Source organism: Thermobia domestica, chromosome 7 (assembly GCF_964235325.1).
Source record: "Thermobia domestica chromosome 7, izTheDome1.hap1.1, whole genome shotgun sequence".
NCBI lineage: Eukaryota > Metazoa > Arthropoda > Insecta > Zygentoma > Lepismatidae > Thermobia > Thermobia domestica.
The window spans coordinates 167,300,098-167,318,213 of record NC_137460.1 but is presented as its reverse complement, the minus strand read 5'-3'; the positions used below and the strand labels follow the sequence as shown (position 1 = coordinate 167,318,213).

General features: G+C 33.9%; 1 protein-coding gene across 2 annotated transcripts in view; it reads right to left on the bottom strand.

Annotated features, from left to right (window-relative positions):
• LOC145690559 (uncharacterized) overlaps positions 1-18,116 on the bottom strand; it is a 499,198-nt gene that overhangs the window by 84,596 nt on the left and 396,486 nt on the right. The window contains exons 2-5 of one of the 2 annotated variants that reach the window (XM_081765571.1): positions 13,952-14,018; positions 13,017-13,087; positions 10,540-10,682; positions 5,706-5,753 (exon numbers count right to left, since the gene is read on the bottom strand). The exons of the other annotated variant lie outside the window; for it this stretch is intronic. Coding sequence (XP_081621697.1) covers positions 5,706-5,753; positions 10,540-10,555 — 64 coding nt within the window. The 5' untranslated portion in view covers positions 10,556-10,682; positions 13,017-13,087; positions 13,952-14,018. The remainder of the gene's footprint in view (positions 1-5,705; positions 5,754-10,539; positions 10,683-13,016; positions 13,088-13,951; positions 14,019-18,116) is intronic. 2 annotated transcript variants of the gene reach the window in all.

Here is an 18,116-nt window from a genome sequence, read left to right as displayed (position 1 = left end):
GCCTGTATCATACACACTACAGGCTACAACTTTCTGTGTTTTAAGTTTAAATTTTCAAGGTACAAGCACGAGACACTAAATTTCTTGTATCGATTTTGGCGGCATAGCAAACAAAATTTCAAAATGGCGACTATTTTTCTCAAAATAGCGAGAGCGCAACTTTCAATCTTTTAAGTTGCAATTTTCCGAGTAAAAGCGGGAGACACTCTAAATTAGCTATATAAATTTTCTTGGCGGTCCAATGTAAAATTTCGAAATTGGAGCCATTTTTTTTAAAACAACAGTGAATAGAAAATTATTGCAAGTTGTGACAATGACAATCTTGAAATATAAATCACATTTTAACACTTTTACCCCAAAGGCATTCAAATATTTCGAAAAAAAAAAGAATTAAACGCGAAAAAACCAATTAAACCCGAAAATACCCGAAAAAAACCATATGGGCCCTGGTGGGTTGGTTTCTTTCAGAAATACCCGGGTTTTCCAAACTCTGGCTACTGCAAACATTTTTATCTTTGAAGGATTTATTACAAGAAAATCAGAGACTATATCTATCTATCTATCTATCTATAACCATACGTCAAGACAGTGACATAACATGACAGGTTGGAGCCTTTGAAAGCAGATGATTTAGTACTAATTGCCGAACATTATGGGAACAAAGTACCGAAGAATAGATATTTATTGTTTCATTTTAAATTTTCATTATATATATACAGGGTTTTCATAAAGTCTGGACGGATTTAATTTGCTTATAATTTTCATGAAAATGCTCATAATGAAATCAAATAAAGTGCAAACGGTAGCGGAAGGATTAAATTTTTACCTGTAATCTGCAACAGCTCAGTTCATTCACCGCCACATCTCCAACTGGGCGCCATTTACGTCCATTTCTGTGGGCTGTTGATGATGCTTTCCCTTACCCTGCTCACTGTTGCAGGCGATGTTGGCGGCCTCCCACTTCGAGGACGGTCCAGGACGCTTCCTGTCTCCAAGAACTTAGCATGCCACTTTCGGATTACACTCTCAGTCGGTGCCGGCTTTTTGAACTATTTGGTGAACTTTCGACACACCAGAATTGGTGATTTTAGCTCTGCGTACCACAGAACACATTGCGCTTTCTCTTTCACCGACGCCATCTTTGATACGGTAAAAAAATAGTCTTCTCAGAGGAGTTTTTCATTTATTTATTTCTTTAAAAGACACACACACCAATACAGCTTACAACTTACTTTTAACAGTCAACATTGAAACAACAATGAAAACAAGAATGGATGGAATTTGGTAAGAAACTGACCCTTGCCCTCCCTCTCCGTCTCTCAACATGTTCAGAGTTGCCGCTTATCTAACTGTGTTTCCAACTAAAAATGTAAACCTTCCGCTACCGTTTGCACTTTATTTGATTTCATTATGAGCATTTTTATGAAAATTATAAGCAAATTAAATCCGTCCAGACTTTATGAAAACCCTGTATATATATATATATATATATATATATATATATATATATATATATATATATATATATATATATATATATACATCATTTATATTTTCTTTCGTATATTCTTAATTTGTGCACATTAGATTTTTTGACGTGATCTCTATATGAAACAACAAAAACTTATGTTACTACAGCATGATTGTTTGATTATACCTTACACAGAAATCTTTGAAACTGAAACTCAAGTTGAAGAAAAATGTATAAATTGGATAAAAAAAGTAAATAGCAATTAACGAAACTTCATTATGATCCATAGAAACAACAATTTATTTTAAACTGTGGAAGGCTGAGCACATGGTACGAACAAGCTTACAATAAACTTTTATACCTGCACTTTAAGTTCAATGCGTCAATTTTTATGTCCAGCATCGAATGCGTTTATCACATCTTCTTACAGCAATATTCATTACGAGTTTTCCTTCTACTGATCGCTTAGGCGACCGTTTACCATTCTATTTCTTAGATACGTAACTTTTAACCCGTCTAAGACCACATTGCCAAGTTAAATGAATCTTGTAGCTGTCATAAAAAATTGCAACCCAATCTTTCTATTTACTGTGTACATATTACAACTTCTTGAACACAAGAAAGGTATTTCCACCTATGCAGCACTGCACTCTAGTGGACAAACAGTGAACCTCCTTATTAAAAACGTGTATTTTGGATCACTCCCCCTCCCTGTCCAAAAGAATACGTTGTTTCGGAAGCAGCGAAACTAGTTTTCCCTTGATGTCAGCGGGAGGGCGATAGCAGGTAGCAAGCAAGACGTCCCAGAAAGTTGCACAATGTTCGACTCCTTGCAAGATGGAAAAAATGTTTTATGATCCTTTCAAGACTGTGTAAAGTTGAAATATGGTAGACTTCCAAGATTTTTTTATGACAGCTACAAGTTCTTCTAACGTGGCAACCCCCTTTTAGACACGAGAAAGAACGTTCACATTGTGAAGTAGCCCTCGGGAAGTCGCACTGCCAAAGTAATGCGAGTAGTCGCGCGCGGTTAAAAGAACAGCATAAACATAATGTGTTCCAAATATCGTTTTAAACATTTTTCTGGTATTAGAAAGATCCTTTTCTATGTTTTTGATTAGGAGGGATCAAAATATTTATTATTATAGTAAGTTTTACAGTAATAACTATTAGAGAAACCTACAAATAGATATTTACTGTTTTTTATTCTTATTTGGAGTAAAATATGTTTTTCTTTGTTACATATCTTTTCAGATAGATAACTACGCACTGGTTTTATTGGAAGTTCGAATTCTGATGATGTTCGTTTGTTTTTGTAAGGAAATATAATATTTCTTTATTTATAATAATGCATTTGGAAGTCAACTCTGTGGTTCATCTGAAATTAGAAATGCAATAGTAAATTAGTAAAGTAAATACTATATAAACATAAGAATAAAACAAAACTTAACAGAGTATTTTCCATTCAATTAGAGCTCACTAGTAGCTAATAGCTAAATGGTTAGCATACGCGTCTTTGGGGTGCGACTTCCGGGTTCGATTTTCGGTGGGAGCTCATGTGGTTCGGATCTCACGTTAAGCAGTAAATGCATGTCTCATATAATCTCGATGCTGAAAGGGACCCTAAATTGAAATAAAATCAAATTATATTTACATTGAATTCTTTTACGGTCCTATTATGTTGAAACTTCACCTCCTATACAGCACTACCTTTAGATATTGTTTAGGTTATCTTCAATTCTACAATGTTTTATACACTTGGTCATTGTTTTTTTGGCCTCTGCGCTCTGACAACATTCGGACAATCGTTAGTCACTTCTGGGTTGAAGATCTTCAAGCTTACTTGCAGACTCCTCACTTCCACTTTCGTGTTCACTCACTTCTACAATATCTTTTTTTCCTATGATCTTCCTCAGACAGAGTTTCCACGAGAACATCTTGGCTGATTTATCCGAATAGTCCTTTCTTAACATTTCCCTCCGTTGTTTTTAGGCTATTCATTCATAGTTTCATCTTTTTTCGCACTTTGTATCAGTTTCTTAACTCTGTAGACCCATCTTCTGTCAATTAAAAATATTTATGTTTATGAAGCTTAAAATATCTCCAAAGCAAAAGCTACGTGCAAAGCAAAGCACTGGGAAAAACAATACACGTTTAGTTGCGCGCCATGGAAATCACCGCAGTCACTAAACAATCACTAGTAGTTAAACTAAACAACGGATAACGGTATGTTCGGGAAGGTGAGGGGGAAGATTAGCTGGACGGTGGAGTCTGTCTGACAAACAAGGTGGACACATGAAAAAAAAATTTCCTTGTGGTGCTTTTGACCGCGGTGCGACTACTCGAAGGCTAGATACAGGAATGGTGACAGCAATTACGGCTAATTTGTGAATTTCATGAAAAGCAATTTTGAAACGATCCATCACTACAATAAACCGAGAAACGGAGGTAACTTTGCATTGTTTTTCCTCCTCATAACGTTTCAAAACTTTCAGGAGAAGTTTCAGTTCCACTTCTACACTATCGACATCTCATCCATAATGACGTGCAAATGGTTCAATTTTCTGAAATGAGAGAAAGTGTTCACTTTTAGGGTGAAGACTGCTTACCCCACTTAAAATCATTGTTCATTGCAGGGTTAAACAGGGTCCTAGAACGTATTACACCACAATAAAGAGTAATACCTATTGCTTTTGAATTACAGGATGTCACCTTCATTATTCTACTTCTGTTGGGGTGGGCGAATGGGTGGGCAAAGCCATTCATCGGGTGGGCGGTCGCCTTTAATGCCGTCCCTGTTTGTTCTAATAATGTTCTAATGGTATTATTCTCTTCATTCAAGTTTTTTTTAAAATATTTTAAATTATTCAAAATTATGTTTTTAAAGAATGTTACAATGATCAAGAATTCTATAAAAAGCGTTAGTCTTCTAGCGTTCTTCGATTTTCTCCATTTTTGCATTCCATCATTATCATGCATCTCATTATCACCGTCACCCTTAGCCTTAGAGTATAATCGTTCGAATTAAACCTAAAGAGAAAATAAAATACATAATTAAATAATTATATTTTTCTCTTTATATGAACATGCACTCTAAAGTTGTCTAGCTGATCATCACAGGAAAATGGCAGAAATGTCTGAAATGAACATAGATATGGCTTTGCTTCTGCAGGGATATTAGACTTGCAAACTATGCTATGCTTAAATATCGAAAGTATCCGTCCGTCTCTCGACACTTGTCAGAACAAAAATATTAAGATATCGAGAAGCGATATTTTTTCATAACTGAATCAGCGTTTTAAGGATAGGTTGCTAGCCTAAGTAAAGAGCCTTTTCTGTTCGAACAGTAGCTTGTTAATAGTCAGAGTGATTGGCAAAATACAGGAATATGTAACTGACTAGGAAGGCATTATATCACTGTATCCACTTATCAACATTACAGATTTTTAGAAAACAAAATACAAAACTCCTTTATTTTGAATCAAATACGGCGCGTGTATTATAGTCTAAACAAAAAAGGACAAATCAATTGCTGCGTAGTAATCGTGGTTAGGTGGTCAAGGCGATCCACCAGTAATCTGAAGGTAGGCGAATCGAATCGAGTAGTATTGTGCCCTTCTGTTGCCTCGAGTTTTTTATCCTTGGGATAGGTATAGAGGTATATATGGGTTTACGATAGTTTCTATATCCTTAGAGGGACTTTTTACTTGTTTGTGGACCGATAATGACGTAATTTTACCCATAATTCACTTGAATTTTCATTAAAAAACACGATTTATATTTTATTTCTTCTCAGAAAGCCCTGTTCATTTTTAGCAGTCCACAGAAAGCCCTGTTCATTTTTAGCAGCCCTGTTAATTTTTTATTACGCACTAGAAAGCCCTCTTATTTTTTAGCAGTCCATAGGAAGCCCAGTTTATTTTTAGCAGCCCTGTTTATATTTTATTATGCATTAGAAAGCTCTTTTTATTTTTATTAAGCAATAGGAAGTTTTATTTATTTTTAAGTGCTCAGAAAGCACTGATTGTTTTTTTTATTTACCTTATCACGTATGTGTGACCTTTGCGCTGGCGCCATTACCGTCGCGAGTTTTCCCGCCCGCCCGCTTACTTTGTATATCCGCCCGCCAGCTGCGCAACACCGCACGCTAACGGTATTTTCCTTTATACATAGCGGCGCACTTTGTATGTTTACCCGATACTTCAACTTAAGTAAGAAGACAAAGTTTACTTACCTTTGATAACACTCCGCTGCTTGCTATTTCCTGGATATAAAAATTTGTCTATAAAAATAAAATTATATATATATATATATATATAATTATATATATTACATATATATATAATGTGCGAATATAATAAAATAAAAATGTAAATATATAATAAAAATAAAAATTGTAAGATATATAATAAAAAGTGTTTGAATATAAATGTATGTACATTGTTCTATACGTATTTGTATTGTTGGTTCATGATTAACATAAAATAATTTAATATTTGAAATATGCTATTTACGTTATATGAAAAAATATATTTACAATATATAAAAACTATAAACAATATATAAAAGACTATTTACAATATATAAAAAACTACTTACAATATATATAAAAATCTATTTACAAATTTATATGAAAAAATCTAGTTACAAAATTTATATAACATAGGAAAAAATCTATTTACAAAACTTATATATGAAAAATCTATGTACAAAATTTATATAATATATTATTCTCAAAATGAATGGTTGACATTGAAGGGGTGCGAAGGCTACGTACTTATTGGTGTTTTGGTAGGCGATGAAAACTGGGAGTTGTTCATGTAACTTAACCTGGAACAAATTCAGCTACAGCATGTTTAAGGACAGGATGTAGGATTATCATATTGTTTCCTTCCACATTCACTCATTGAACTATTTACATTTTAAAGCTATATTTCATTTAAATAATATTTACAACCTATTCACACACTCACATGTACGTCCTTTACGAACCATGACCACGACTAAAACAAACTGCAATAACCATATGGTAATGCCCTATAGTCCGTCTCACTATCATTGTTAAGTCGTCGTCCTTTGTTGCCAACTTTTTGGTGAGTCTTTGTCTCAGGTCTGGACACAATAATAAACCATTTCTTACAGCCAATCCTCTCTGGGATGTGTAACACTTTTTTCTCAATCTTTTCGCGGACTAAATTATAAAAATGGTCGAGATTTATTTCCTGTAACGCGCGATAGTCTAAAGTGATTCCCCGTATCTAATAAACATATTCTACTTTACCCGTCTCAATTTCTTTCATACGGTAGCTATAATTTTTAGGCCCCAAACCTATAAAGGTGTTAATTTCCCACCCTTCCGGAACTTCGTCTGCTAGCCCTTTCTGGTAGGAACCCGACGCAAGCTTAGGTTTTTCATTGCGCCGCTGAATGAATATAATACTGTCGGTGTCACAGTATAGTGTGTCTTCTGGTCCTACAGTCGTCAACAAATGATAAAGCTTTAGCCGCGCCCACGATGTAATGAACGTAGCAAGTACTACGTGTGAAAACTTTTATGGTTTATTTTCGTTGTCAACGTTTTTATATGTGACCACCGCATGTTTGTCCCCAATGACTAGTACGTTGTTTACTTCGTATTGCGGTGCCCATAAGTAGCCGTAAAGCTTTTCCGGCGTGTCAAAGACCACTGATTGCGACAAATCCGTTCTTTATCCCCATTTGCTGTAGAGCGAATTGCGGAATAGCTTGGCTATGTACCTCAAGCCAGAGTTCGATCCAATATTTTTCTCATCTAACTATATGCTTTCGTGGGCATAAGAATCTGCAATATATTTATTTTCGTGTCCTTTTGGTTTTGCACTAAGCAGGAAAACCAGAGGCTTCCTGCTTTAATTTCAGGAAAGAATTCACATAGTCATGGAAAAGACTATCCAAATTTCCTTCCTCAGAACCGAGTAGCTCGAATTCCCAGATCTCATTAATTTGCAGAATTTGCATTTTGTAGTGCTTTGTGCAGTTCAGGGGTACAATACGTGTCTGTTAAGTCACGTTTGGCATCACTATGTCTGCAATTGTTGACAACCTCCTCCATACACGTGCGACATAAACCAAACATAAGTCGACCGTTACACGTATACGGCAACACCGGAAAAAGAGATATTTTGGAGAAAAGATGGTGCATTTAACCAGCTCATGAATACTTTCCACTTCTGGAAAGTCCGGCCCTTTATATAATTTAGGAATCCCTACAAGCATTGGCTTACGAGCCATCACATATGGATATAACGATGTTACATCCAGATACTGAAATGTTTCGTCATTGCTACATCCGTACAATGCATTAAAGCATTCAGTACGACCACCATGAAAGCCTTCTTTAGGAGCAAGATGATCGACAAGGTCCTTACACTGAATTTTGATAAACTCCTGTAATTTATTTTCGTTTTTCACCATCCTGTCCGATTCACATTCCCATATCTCAACAACATTGAGATTTAATTTCTTTAGGAATGCAGTTTTCGTGATCGTATTTTCATACCGTTCCTGTATTGATGTAGCATGGCTAGAGAAACTGTCAAGAGGGTGATCCCGGAGCGATGTGTAACATTTCGGGCACCCGTGGAAGTAACACCCATTAAATTCGTATGCAGTTTTTGTCAGGTTATCAAACCCATCGACCTTATATTTACCAAAAGATTGTTCCAGTACATTCCCAGAATGTTGAACACTTTTTCCTTCGGTATGCTCCAAATACCGTAACCAGTACATTGTTTTAAGCTCTGCTGGTCACGGTGATCGAACCCAAGACGAGGAATGACTGGAATCGTCTCTTCAGGTAAGTATGTAGACCGATACGTTAGTATAGCCAAACTTGCAATAGTGGACGAAGAAATAAAACATTGAATACCGTAAGTTTTTTCCTCGATCAAGTTTGAAATCTTGATGACCGCTTCAGCGAGGATTTTAACGTCATTGGGGCAGTACATTACCATCTCCTTGTGCAGATCATACTGCTCACCACTCAAAAAACGTTCTTGGTGCCAGGTGATTAATTGCTGTCGATCGAAAGAACTCATACTATCAGAATAAAAAACTTAAGATCCGAAATCTTACCTACATAATTTTGGTTTTCGAATGTATTGAACAAATATGGGAAATATCTCTTTCGTAAATTACCGTTCAAGCCTAAAGTTTTGGGTAATTTTGTCAGCTTAATACCCATATAGAGGTAAGTATCCCGGAAAATAATCTTATTACCAAGCCGCATTTTAATAATTTTTTTTACCCTGCATAATAAGTGTGGGAGATAGGCAATGTTTCTCTATTAAATTTATAAGAACTGGACATCATAATTTGAACCATTGTGCGAAAGCACAATTATTTTTTGAAACTTTGGACGAGGCATTAAAACGAAATTAATGAACTCATCGATCGTTGAAAAGTCAAACTCAGGATTTTCCTGTTCATTTCCACAAAGCATGGATCATCCAGCTCCGTGTCCTTGCAAGCATGATTTATATTCCTGCAAACCACGCAGTTAACGCAGTGTTTTTGTTCCTCACATTCATTCTTACGAAGTAACATCGTTTCCACATCAAATACGATATATAGGAATCTATCAATAAGTGAATGAAAGGACTTGTGAACATAACAAATATGGTCAGTGTCTACGTGCATGTCACAAGACTTACACAAACGCTCACCACATTGATGCTCAGATTTCCTACGACGTAAATTGTACATTTTAGCACACTCGGGGCAGAACCTCTTTGTTTCACATAAACTATTGCCATGTTCAATTACACGCTTGTGATTCGTAAAGCTTTCATCCGAAGGAAACAATCTATGACTATCTGTACATTCCCGCTTAATATCATCAGCACATACCTCGTGGTACACTTCGCATGCACTGCACTTAGCATCACATTTATGGTATTGTGTACGATTATATCCCTGTAAACAATGCTTACAATATCCTTTCATACCCAGCAGAGAGGTAATACATGTAATTAATTCATAATGGTCCTTCTCGTAGAGGATGAGGATTTGTTTTCTGCTTTTACTCCAGGATAAATTACATTGTACTCCCGGTTCATGGTGTTCCTTTCATATACTACGATTCGGTACTTGGGAGCCAGGTATGGTTGAAATCTTTTCACATCAATAGTACAATCATAATGATGTTCAATGGTAACATCAGCATCATCACACAAATCCTTGGCTTGCTTAAGTAAACGTTCTGTATGATTTTTCAGTTTGTATACTTGTTTACGATTATGTTCGGCCTTTGCCATCCCAACGATAATGCTCTTGGGAAGGTAGTATATGTCTTTGTTCAAAGCGATGGTAATTTGTTCATGTGTAGTAAGATCAGCGTATTAATGCCACGCGTTCGACCTCTTCTCTTGCAAGAATTTACAGTGTGTATCCTAAAGATTACTGAATCCCCGAAAAGGAAGTGCCCATTACTATTAAGTACGTTCTCTACTGATCTAAAGAAGGCCTCCGGGTTCAATTCCTTCTTAGGACGGCACGTCATGTATACTGGCTTGTTTATCGTCGAGGCAGAGCTCTCGATAACCACACCAACATACATGTTATCGTCAACGTTGTTTAACGCATGCTCTCTTACATACTCAAAGAGTTTCTCCAAATAAACAACCGGGTCTTCGATTCCAATGTTGCACTTGCGTTTTATAGGAACTTTCTTTCCACACAAGCCAAAGTATGGATAATGTTTGATTTTACTACCAATGATGCAAAAATTACTTGTTCCAGCACCACACATTAGATTTTCTGGTGCACAACTAAGACCTTGCAAATTTACAGGCTCACCCATGAAATCGACAGTCATCTTCAGTTAAGCCAGAAGTCTTCCCTGCAGATACCAACTCTAAATTTTCATGCGCCAATTCTCGCATGTTATCTTGACGGAAGAAGCCCACACGATATATTTCAACAATATATTTTGCGGACTTACAACTTGTCAAAATAACAACCGGGTCGTGACCAAAATGCGCCAATAATGCACGTAGTAACTTCACATAACTGTCATTAGTTACTCGCACCGCTAATGCGTGACATTGTGTCACCACCTCCCAAGTGAAATACACTTCGCCCGCATCATTTTATCCACGATTTTCCCATATCTGCAACACGGCTTTAACTGTGTTGGTGCCTTCACTCATCTGTACAGGTGCCATCGTTGAATCTAGATTAAGCAAACAAGTAATTAGTTATTTCACCTTATTATCAAATATAGTATACACTAATTTATATCGCTCGGATATTTAAATTTACATTTATGTGTAAACTTTAATTGTGGTAACTTGCTAGAAAGACCATGTACAAAAACAAACTGAACTATGTTTCCACGTAGGATCAAATTTGTAGATTTTCCAACAATTATCACGGCCAAGAGCTAACTTAGTCACGTCTGCATGGGTTTACTTCTTCCTTTGAACTGAAGTTGTACATTTTTCCTCTAACTTAAAATCAATGGAGCGCTGTTCTTACGACGTTACCTCCACGAGTGATTATAACGAAATGATTTCCAATTGTCCTATGGACTCTATTTATGCTTTTCTGTATCCGTGTCCGTTTATTTATTCTGTATTTAGAAAACACGGAGCTCACTTAGACACGTCCGCACGGTAAAACTGCTTCCTGCAAAATGAGCGATGGACGATTCCGAGCTTCTTATATACACGTACAGATCCATCCGAAGTTCCCCGAAGGTAACAATGTCTTATAATTTTCCAAGTAATTCCCGAAGACGTATTATCAAGTTTATCAGCTAACACTTTCCGATAACTTAATGACAATGTCACGACAACACGAAGAGACATCTTCACCGTACAAATTCTTGTGCTATACTGACCGCCGCGCAACTTTGTCGGTCTTATATAGACGTTGATATTCTAAATTCCCAGAATTCCACACGAAGTTCTCCGAAGGTGACTATGACTTATAATTTATTAAGTAATTTCCCGAAGATGTATTACCAAGTTTATCAGCAACAGTTTTGATAACTAAATAACAATGTCCCGGAGAGTACAAGTAGAAACGTCTTCACGCTAGCAGTACTTCTAAAGTGAATTTACGCGGTTTGTTGGAAAACATGTAATCTCGTACCCAAGTGCATTGAACAAAATAATCTCGTACCCGGCTTTAAAAGCTCCTTCTAAAACACATTGTCTCAAACCCAAATTGTATTAATGAAATTTTATAACTTGCTAATTATAACGTGTTATAGTAATCACATACTCATTTCCCGAAACAATTCTATAACTATAACTATAGCTAATCTAAAACTAAAAAATAAACAACCATTATCAAAGTATAAAAACATAACAAAATTTTAAGAAGCACAAAACAAAAGACTACATCAAAAAATTATATAAACTTGTTTATGAAAAATATTTAAAAATAGCTTATGGTTAGAATGAAAGTTCGATTACTTACAAATCATAGTTAAAGAAAAATCGCGTATGGTTAGAATGAAATGGTTATTAGTTACAAATTATAGATAAATGCAAAGAAATTTATTAAATAGGAATAGTGTACAAAAGCAGCAGAGATTAAAAATAATTAAATCAAAGAAAGTTCGGTTAGGAAAATAATTATTTAAAAAGATCAATTAGTGGATTTAAAAGACACGTGGTTAGAAAAAACATATTAAATTAACAAAAAAATCAATTAAGATAATTAATGTTCTACAGTATCCCGAGTTCAAGGAAATCTACCAACAAAGAAACGTAATATAATCAGTAAATATTATCGTGACTTTTTATTATGCAATTTGTAATTTTGTTTTTATTCTAAGTGTACTTTTGTAATGCATAAATTACTAAATGTCACTACTAGTGAAAGTTTTAGTTCACTTAATATTTTATTATCTGGTCATTTATATTCTAACTGTAAACGTTAAAGTGTATTTTTTGAAATGACATTAAATTCTTGCAATGCAAAATGTAAATTAAAAATGCAATTTTTCATATGTTCATTTCATTACATAAAACTCTTTGATTGTAAAATACAACTTGCAGAAAATGTAAATTAAAAATGCAAATTAAAAGAATGCAAAAGTGTAAATTTAAAAATGCAAAAGTGTAAATTAAAAACGGAAAAGTGTAAATAAAAAACGCAATCCCTCATATATTCATTGCATTACATGAAACTCTTTGATTGTAAAATACAACTTGCAAAAATGTAAAATGTTAAAGTGAAATTATTTATGATTGCAAAATAAAAATGATAATGCGAAATATAATTTTACATGTGCTGTTAAATTTTTTATTGTTGATATATTTAGTATCAAGCACATGTAAAGTTAATTTACATTTCTAAACAAAATTATTTATCAGTATAGGAAATTATTATTTCTCGAAGTACAATTCTTTATATTATAGTTTCACCAAGTTAGTCTTTACGTATTTAATGTTTGTTGTATTCATAAAATTTTATTTATGTAATCTTTAAAACAATTTTTTTTTCGCATTTAAGTTTGTCAAATACAATTTATATAAAGTAAATTAACACTCACCACCGCTGGTTAGATGCAGATACGTTTAACCATACAGAATGTATCAATTTTTCTGGTACGCTTGTATAGTGCTGTTAACAGTGAAACAATAAAAACATTTATTAGTATACATAAAACAATTTCAGTTCTATATTCATCATTGTACAAAATGTGCCTGTTGCAAAATTTTCCTAACTTTAATGTATACCAAGCTATTTGGTAATCATTTTTATCAACTCTCAGTTTAACAATAAGTTTTTAATTTATCAATGAGTGTTATTACAAACAACACGTAAATAAATTGAATTTTCTTTAATGAAAACGAATATTTAAAAGTTTCAAATTTTTCAAAGGTCACATATTTTAGTATTTCGAAACATTTTAACAAGGAGTAATATTTTACATATTACGAAGCAATAAAAGATACGATCCGTAAAAATATGAGCTTGTGATGAAGCGCCTTATTTAAAAGTTCACACTGTAAGTGTTCTTACGACTTTCTATTAGAAAGAATCCATCAAAAAAGTGCATAGCAAGCGATTTATTTGCAAGTTCGCAATTTTATTATTTTCAGAATATAATTCCTCTGAGCTCCCTATGGAATCGAAACTTAAAAATATTAGGAGAATACAAATGAAAATGAGCTTCTAATTTTAACAACGATTTTTAAAACGTTCACCCAAAGTGTTCTAAATTTAGTAAGTAAATGAGCCAATTTAAAATAAATAATACCAATGAATAAAATAATCACACTCTATTATAACATCGAGTATGCTCTGGCATACGAATCAACTAAAGTTAACAAGGTGTTTGCAAGGAAACGAAAGAATACAAAAGCAGAGCTTCCTACGGAAGTGAAAGAATAAAAAGTAAATAGATCAAAGATTACTTCAAGTAACTACGATATGAAAGAGGATTTATAATAAAATGTAATGGTATTATTATTGATTGCATACTTATCGAAGATCTCTTCAAAAATACCAAAGAGATATCTTCAAAGTCCAATCGGTCTGCTGGAGTATCCTAAAACAAAAAGACAATCTTTTAATGATTTTTTATTTTCGTTCATTCATAATCAATTTTAACAACGACTTTGTTTAACAAACGATTTATTTTACGAGTTTGGAATTTTAATATTTTTACAATCAATTTTAACAACGACTTTTTACATGATCACAATCTACGATTGTTCTGAGCTTGCAATTTTAACAACGAGCTTTTAACATCATCATAATCTACGATTGTTCTGAGCTTGTGTACCAAGCGACCCATAAAGAGAAGTTCCTATGCAAATGAACCAAATTAAAATATTTAACACGAACGAACAAATTATTTACAAGTTCACATTTTAGTATTTTCACAATCCACGATTGTTCTGAGTTTGCTTAGCAAGCGAACCGTAAAAGATGGGAAAGGTGAATATAAAAGATGGGAAGTAACCCGTAAAAGATAAGAAAAGAATTATTTAACGGTTCACACAGCGTAGCTGTTCTAATATTTTTTAATACAATTATTTAAAAGTTCACACTCAGCGAGTGTTCTATTAAGAATTATTTGTAGGATCACAGGATGGCTGTTGTTATGAGATTTCATTAGGAATAGACCGAACTAAAGTTAAAAAATAGGCTGGAAACAAACAAATAAAAATACCTTCGGTACTATTCCACAGAGAATGTAGCACGTCATTGAATTGCTCAGTTCACTAAATATGGAACACCAATGTTCGATCGCTAACCTAAAATATTACATACTTTGTGTTTGAACTATGGAATATCTTATCCGTATATCATAGATTTTTCTTACATGTATACACTATGTATAGATGGTTTCTATACGTATACACTATGTATATATCTATTATAGATACTCATATCTATATAATATGTATATATTTACTACAAATTGTTTCGTACACTATGTATATATTTATAGTATCATATATCCTTAGATAATATTGAATTACAGTTCAAAAAAATTTTCTTCCCAAGCTAGTGTCTGTACCTTAAGATCATTCTATATAAACGTGTTAAAGAGTAGTAAGGATCATATCAATTGGGCATATTAAATCTATTATTTATGAAACAAATTTTCCAGGCGGAGCCTATCGGGACAAGCTAAAGTATGGACATGCAGCGACAAGTAGTTGACCTTAGTAGAAGCCATGTAAAAATAGGTAAATATCCGAGAGTAGTAGACGGTTTTAAGTAATCCAATATAGTATTAGTAGTCTTAGGAGGAAATAAGAATAGGCTCGATTATAGGGCTAATATGGGAAAGGGACAAAGTATTGTTTCGCATAGAAATGATATATGCAAAAGCAAACGGGAATGACATAGGACAAGAAGTCTTAGTACAAAGCCAAAGGAATCTTGTAGGACCATATCCAGGGAAAAGAAAAAAGCCAAAGAAAAAAAGCAAAAATAAACAAAGAAAAGCAAAGAATCACAAAACGAAGAGACTACAACTAACATGAGACATAGAAATATAGATTTAGGTTAGGTTAGTTTAGGTTAAGAATTGAATCGTAACATAAATAATCAAATAAAAGCAAAACATAATTAAGATAATTAGAACAACGTACAGAGCAAGGAAAATCATAACAAATAGCTACATAGCGAGGGAGGAAGAAAGAAAAAATAGGTATGTAGGTAAAAATAGGTAGAGCGATATATAGAAAGAAAGGAAATACTTGGGTATGGTACAGGAAAAGAGCAAGGAAGAGAAAAATAAATATTCAGATGAGAATAGTTAGAGGAAGTGGAGTAGAGAGGTAATACTACAAGCGGTGGAGAAGAAAGAATGGAACAAGAGCGGAAAAGCGAGAAGATAAAAGAAAGGAAATAGGCAAATAGCAGAAAAAATACATAGAAACACAGAGCAAAATTAGCTTAGTTTAGATTTAGAAATTAATGAATCAAATAAATAGAGGGATACACACAAAGAGCAAACAAAAACAAAGAAACACCACCACGTATTCATCCAGAGAAAGGAAAAAGCAAACAGAAAAGCAAAAGATAAATAGAAAAATACAGAGCAAACTTGGGTTCGGTTAGGTTTAGAAGGTAATGAAACAAATAAATAGAGGGATAATCACAAAGGGCAAAGAAAAATATAATAAAGAAATACCAACAAGAAGATAAATATCCAAAGAGGGAGAGAAAACGGAAATAATGCTGATGGGAATAGGTAAAGATGAAATACTACAAGTGGTAGAGAAGAAACGATGGAGCAAGAGCGGAAAAGCGAGAAGATATAAAAGGGAAGTAAATAATTAGTTATGTTGATGGGAATAGGTAGTAGGGAATACTACAAGAGGTTAGAAGAAACGATGAAACAAGAGAGGAAAAGCGAGAAGATAGAGGAAAGGAAATACTTATGTGGATGAGAAATGTAAATAGGCACACAGAAAAATATGGAGGGGAATACATGGAGAGCTAAAGTAAATAGTCATAGAGGTAGAGGAAAGAATGATGAAAATAAGTAAGGAGAAGTATGAGCGAAATAGACAGAGCCAGAGATGAAAAAATGGAATTTAGTAAGAGAGGAAAGTTCAATTACTTCATATTATCTAAAGGTAGTACTAGCATAAAAAAGGGAAGTAAATGGTAAACTCAAGACCAATAGCAGTTCAAGGAATAGTAATCAAAGTATATAAAACTAACAATAAGGGAACCATGAGGAAACAATTATTGGATTAGAAGGGGTCACGTAATGTTCATAATGGGTGTAGTTCAAGAAAAAATATCAATAATAAGCATGAGCTAAATTATACAAAGCTAGGAGACTAATGTGTTCCTATCAATAAGTTTGTTCCTCATCAAAATGTTAAAACTTGTGTATATACAAATGCGATAGTATAGACAAAACATCGTGACATGAATTGGTTTGAGGATTAAATCAAATACACTTCGTTTATTCTGTATCTGTATAACACAAGTGTAAAACATGTATTTTGTACCTGTAATTTTATTTAGTATTGGTATCATTCACTCAGTCACAGACACACACACACACACACACACACACACACACACACACAAACACTTTTAAAACAGCTTCTATAAGAAGCGTACCAACTAAAATTGCATAGCAAGCGATACGTAAAAATAAGAATTAAATCCCCATAAGAAATGTATTTCAGTTCCTTGATGATATGCATTCCAACACTACGAAAGTGTCGTACCTGATTGCCTAACCCTGTAGGATAAAACCAGAGGACAGAGTTGAGTGTTACTTTCCCTATAATCTTGACAAATATGTCTATTGTTCACATTGTATCTCTGCTCCCCTCCAAAATATATTAAGTTTTACAATATCACTCTCGTAACTGTACTCGCTCAACCAATTCTAAAACAAAACCGTTGGTATGCCTTCCGACCTACAGTCTCATTCTCACATGTGTCAGTAAACCTATTTTATTCCCAAATAACTTTTGCTCCCCCACTTTTTCTTATCTTGCGACGCCCCTGTAATTACTTCTGCCAACGGTAAGCTTAAAGATATGGTTCACAATATCCATAAAAAATTACTTTTTACAATCTTGTAACTTTAACAATTTCAATCTTTTGAAATTATTTATCCACGAAATAATATATTGAATACAAAAAAATTGTTTCAAGATACAATACGTAAGAAATAAAAAATCTTATCACAGTTTGACAAAGGATCATACCCCGGACCTTTAGTGCATGAGTCATGCGTCTTACTCGTTACTCCACAACGGAAGCTAACGCAATCTCTCACGCTAGCATCCCGCCTAGGACATGTGATTCATTAAATCAGTCATTTTAAATTAGATTTACCAGTGCTTTTCTTATTATTATTATCAACTTTGATAATGTTTTGAGTATGTTAGTCGACTTATATTTTGCTTTCAATATGCATAATCTTACATTAGATTTCTACGGCAAACAAGAAATAATTTTACCATTCCGACTAATTTTTACAATGTATTAAAATGATAGAAGAAAAAATCTACATTAAGTGTGTTTGCCCCTAATTTCAATTAGTTGTACAAGGTCCCTACCAACATGCAATGTGGACTGCCAAAATATATTTTATTCAGTCAAACAGTTTAGTATTTGGAACTTTTTTGCCAATTCATACAAACTATGTAAATAA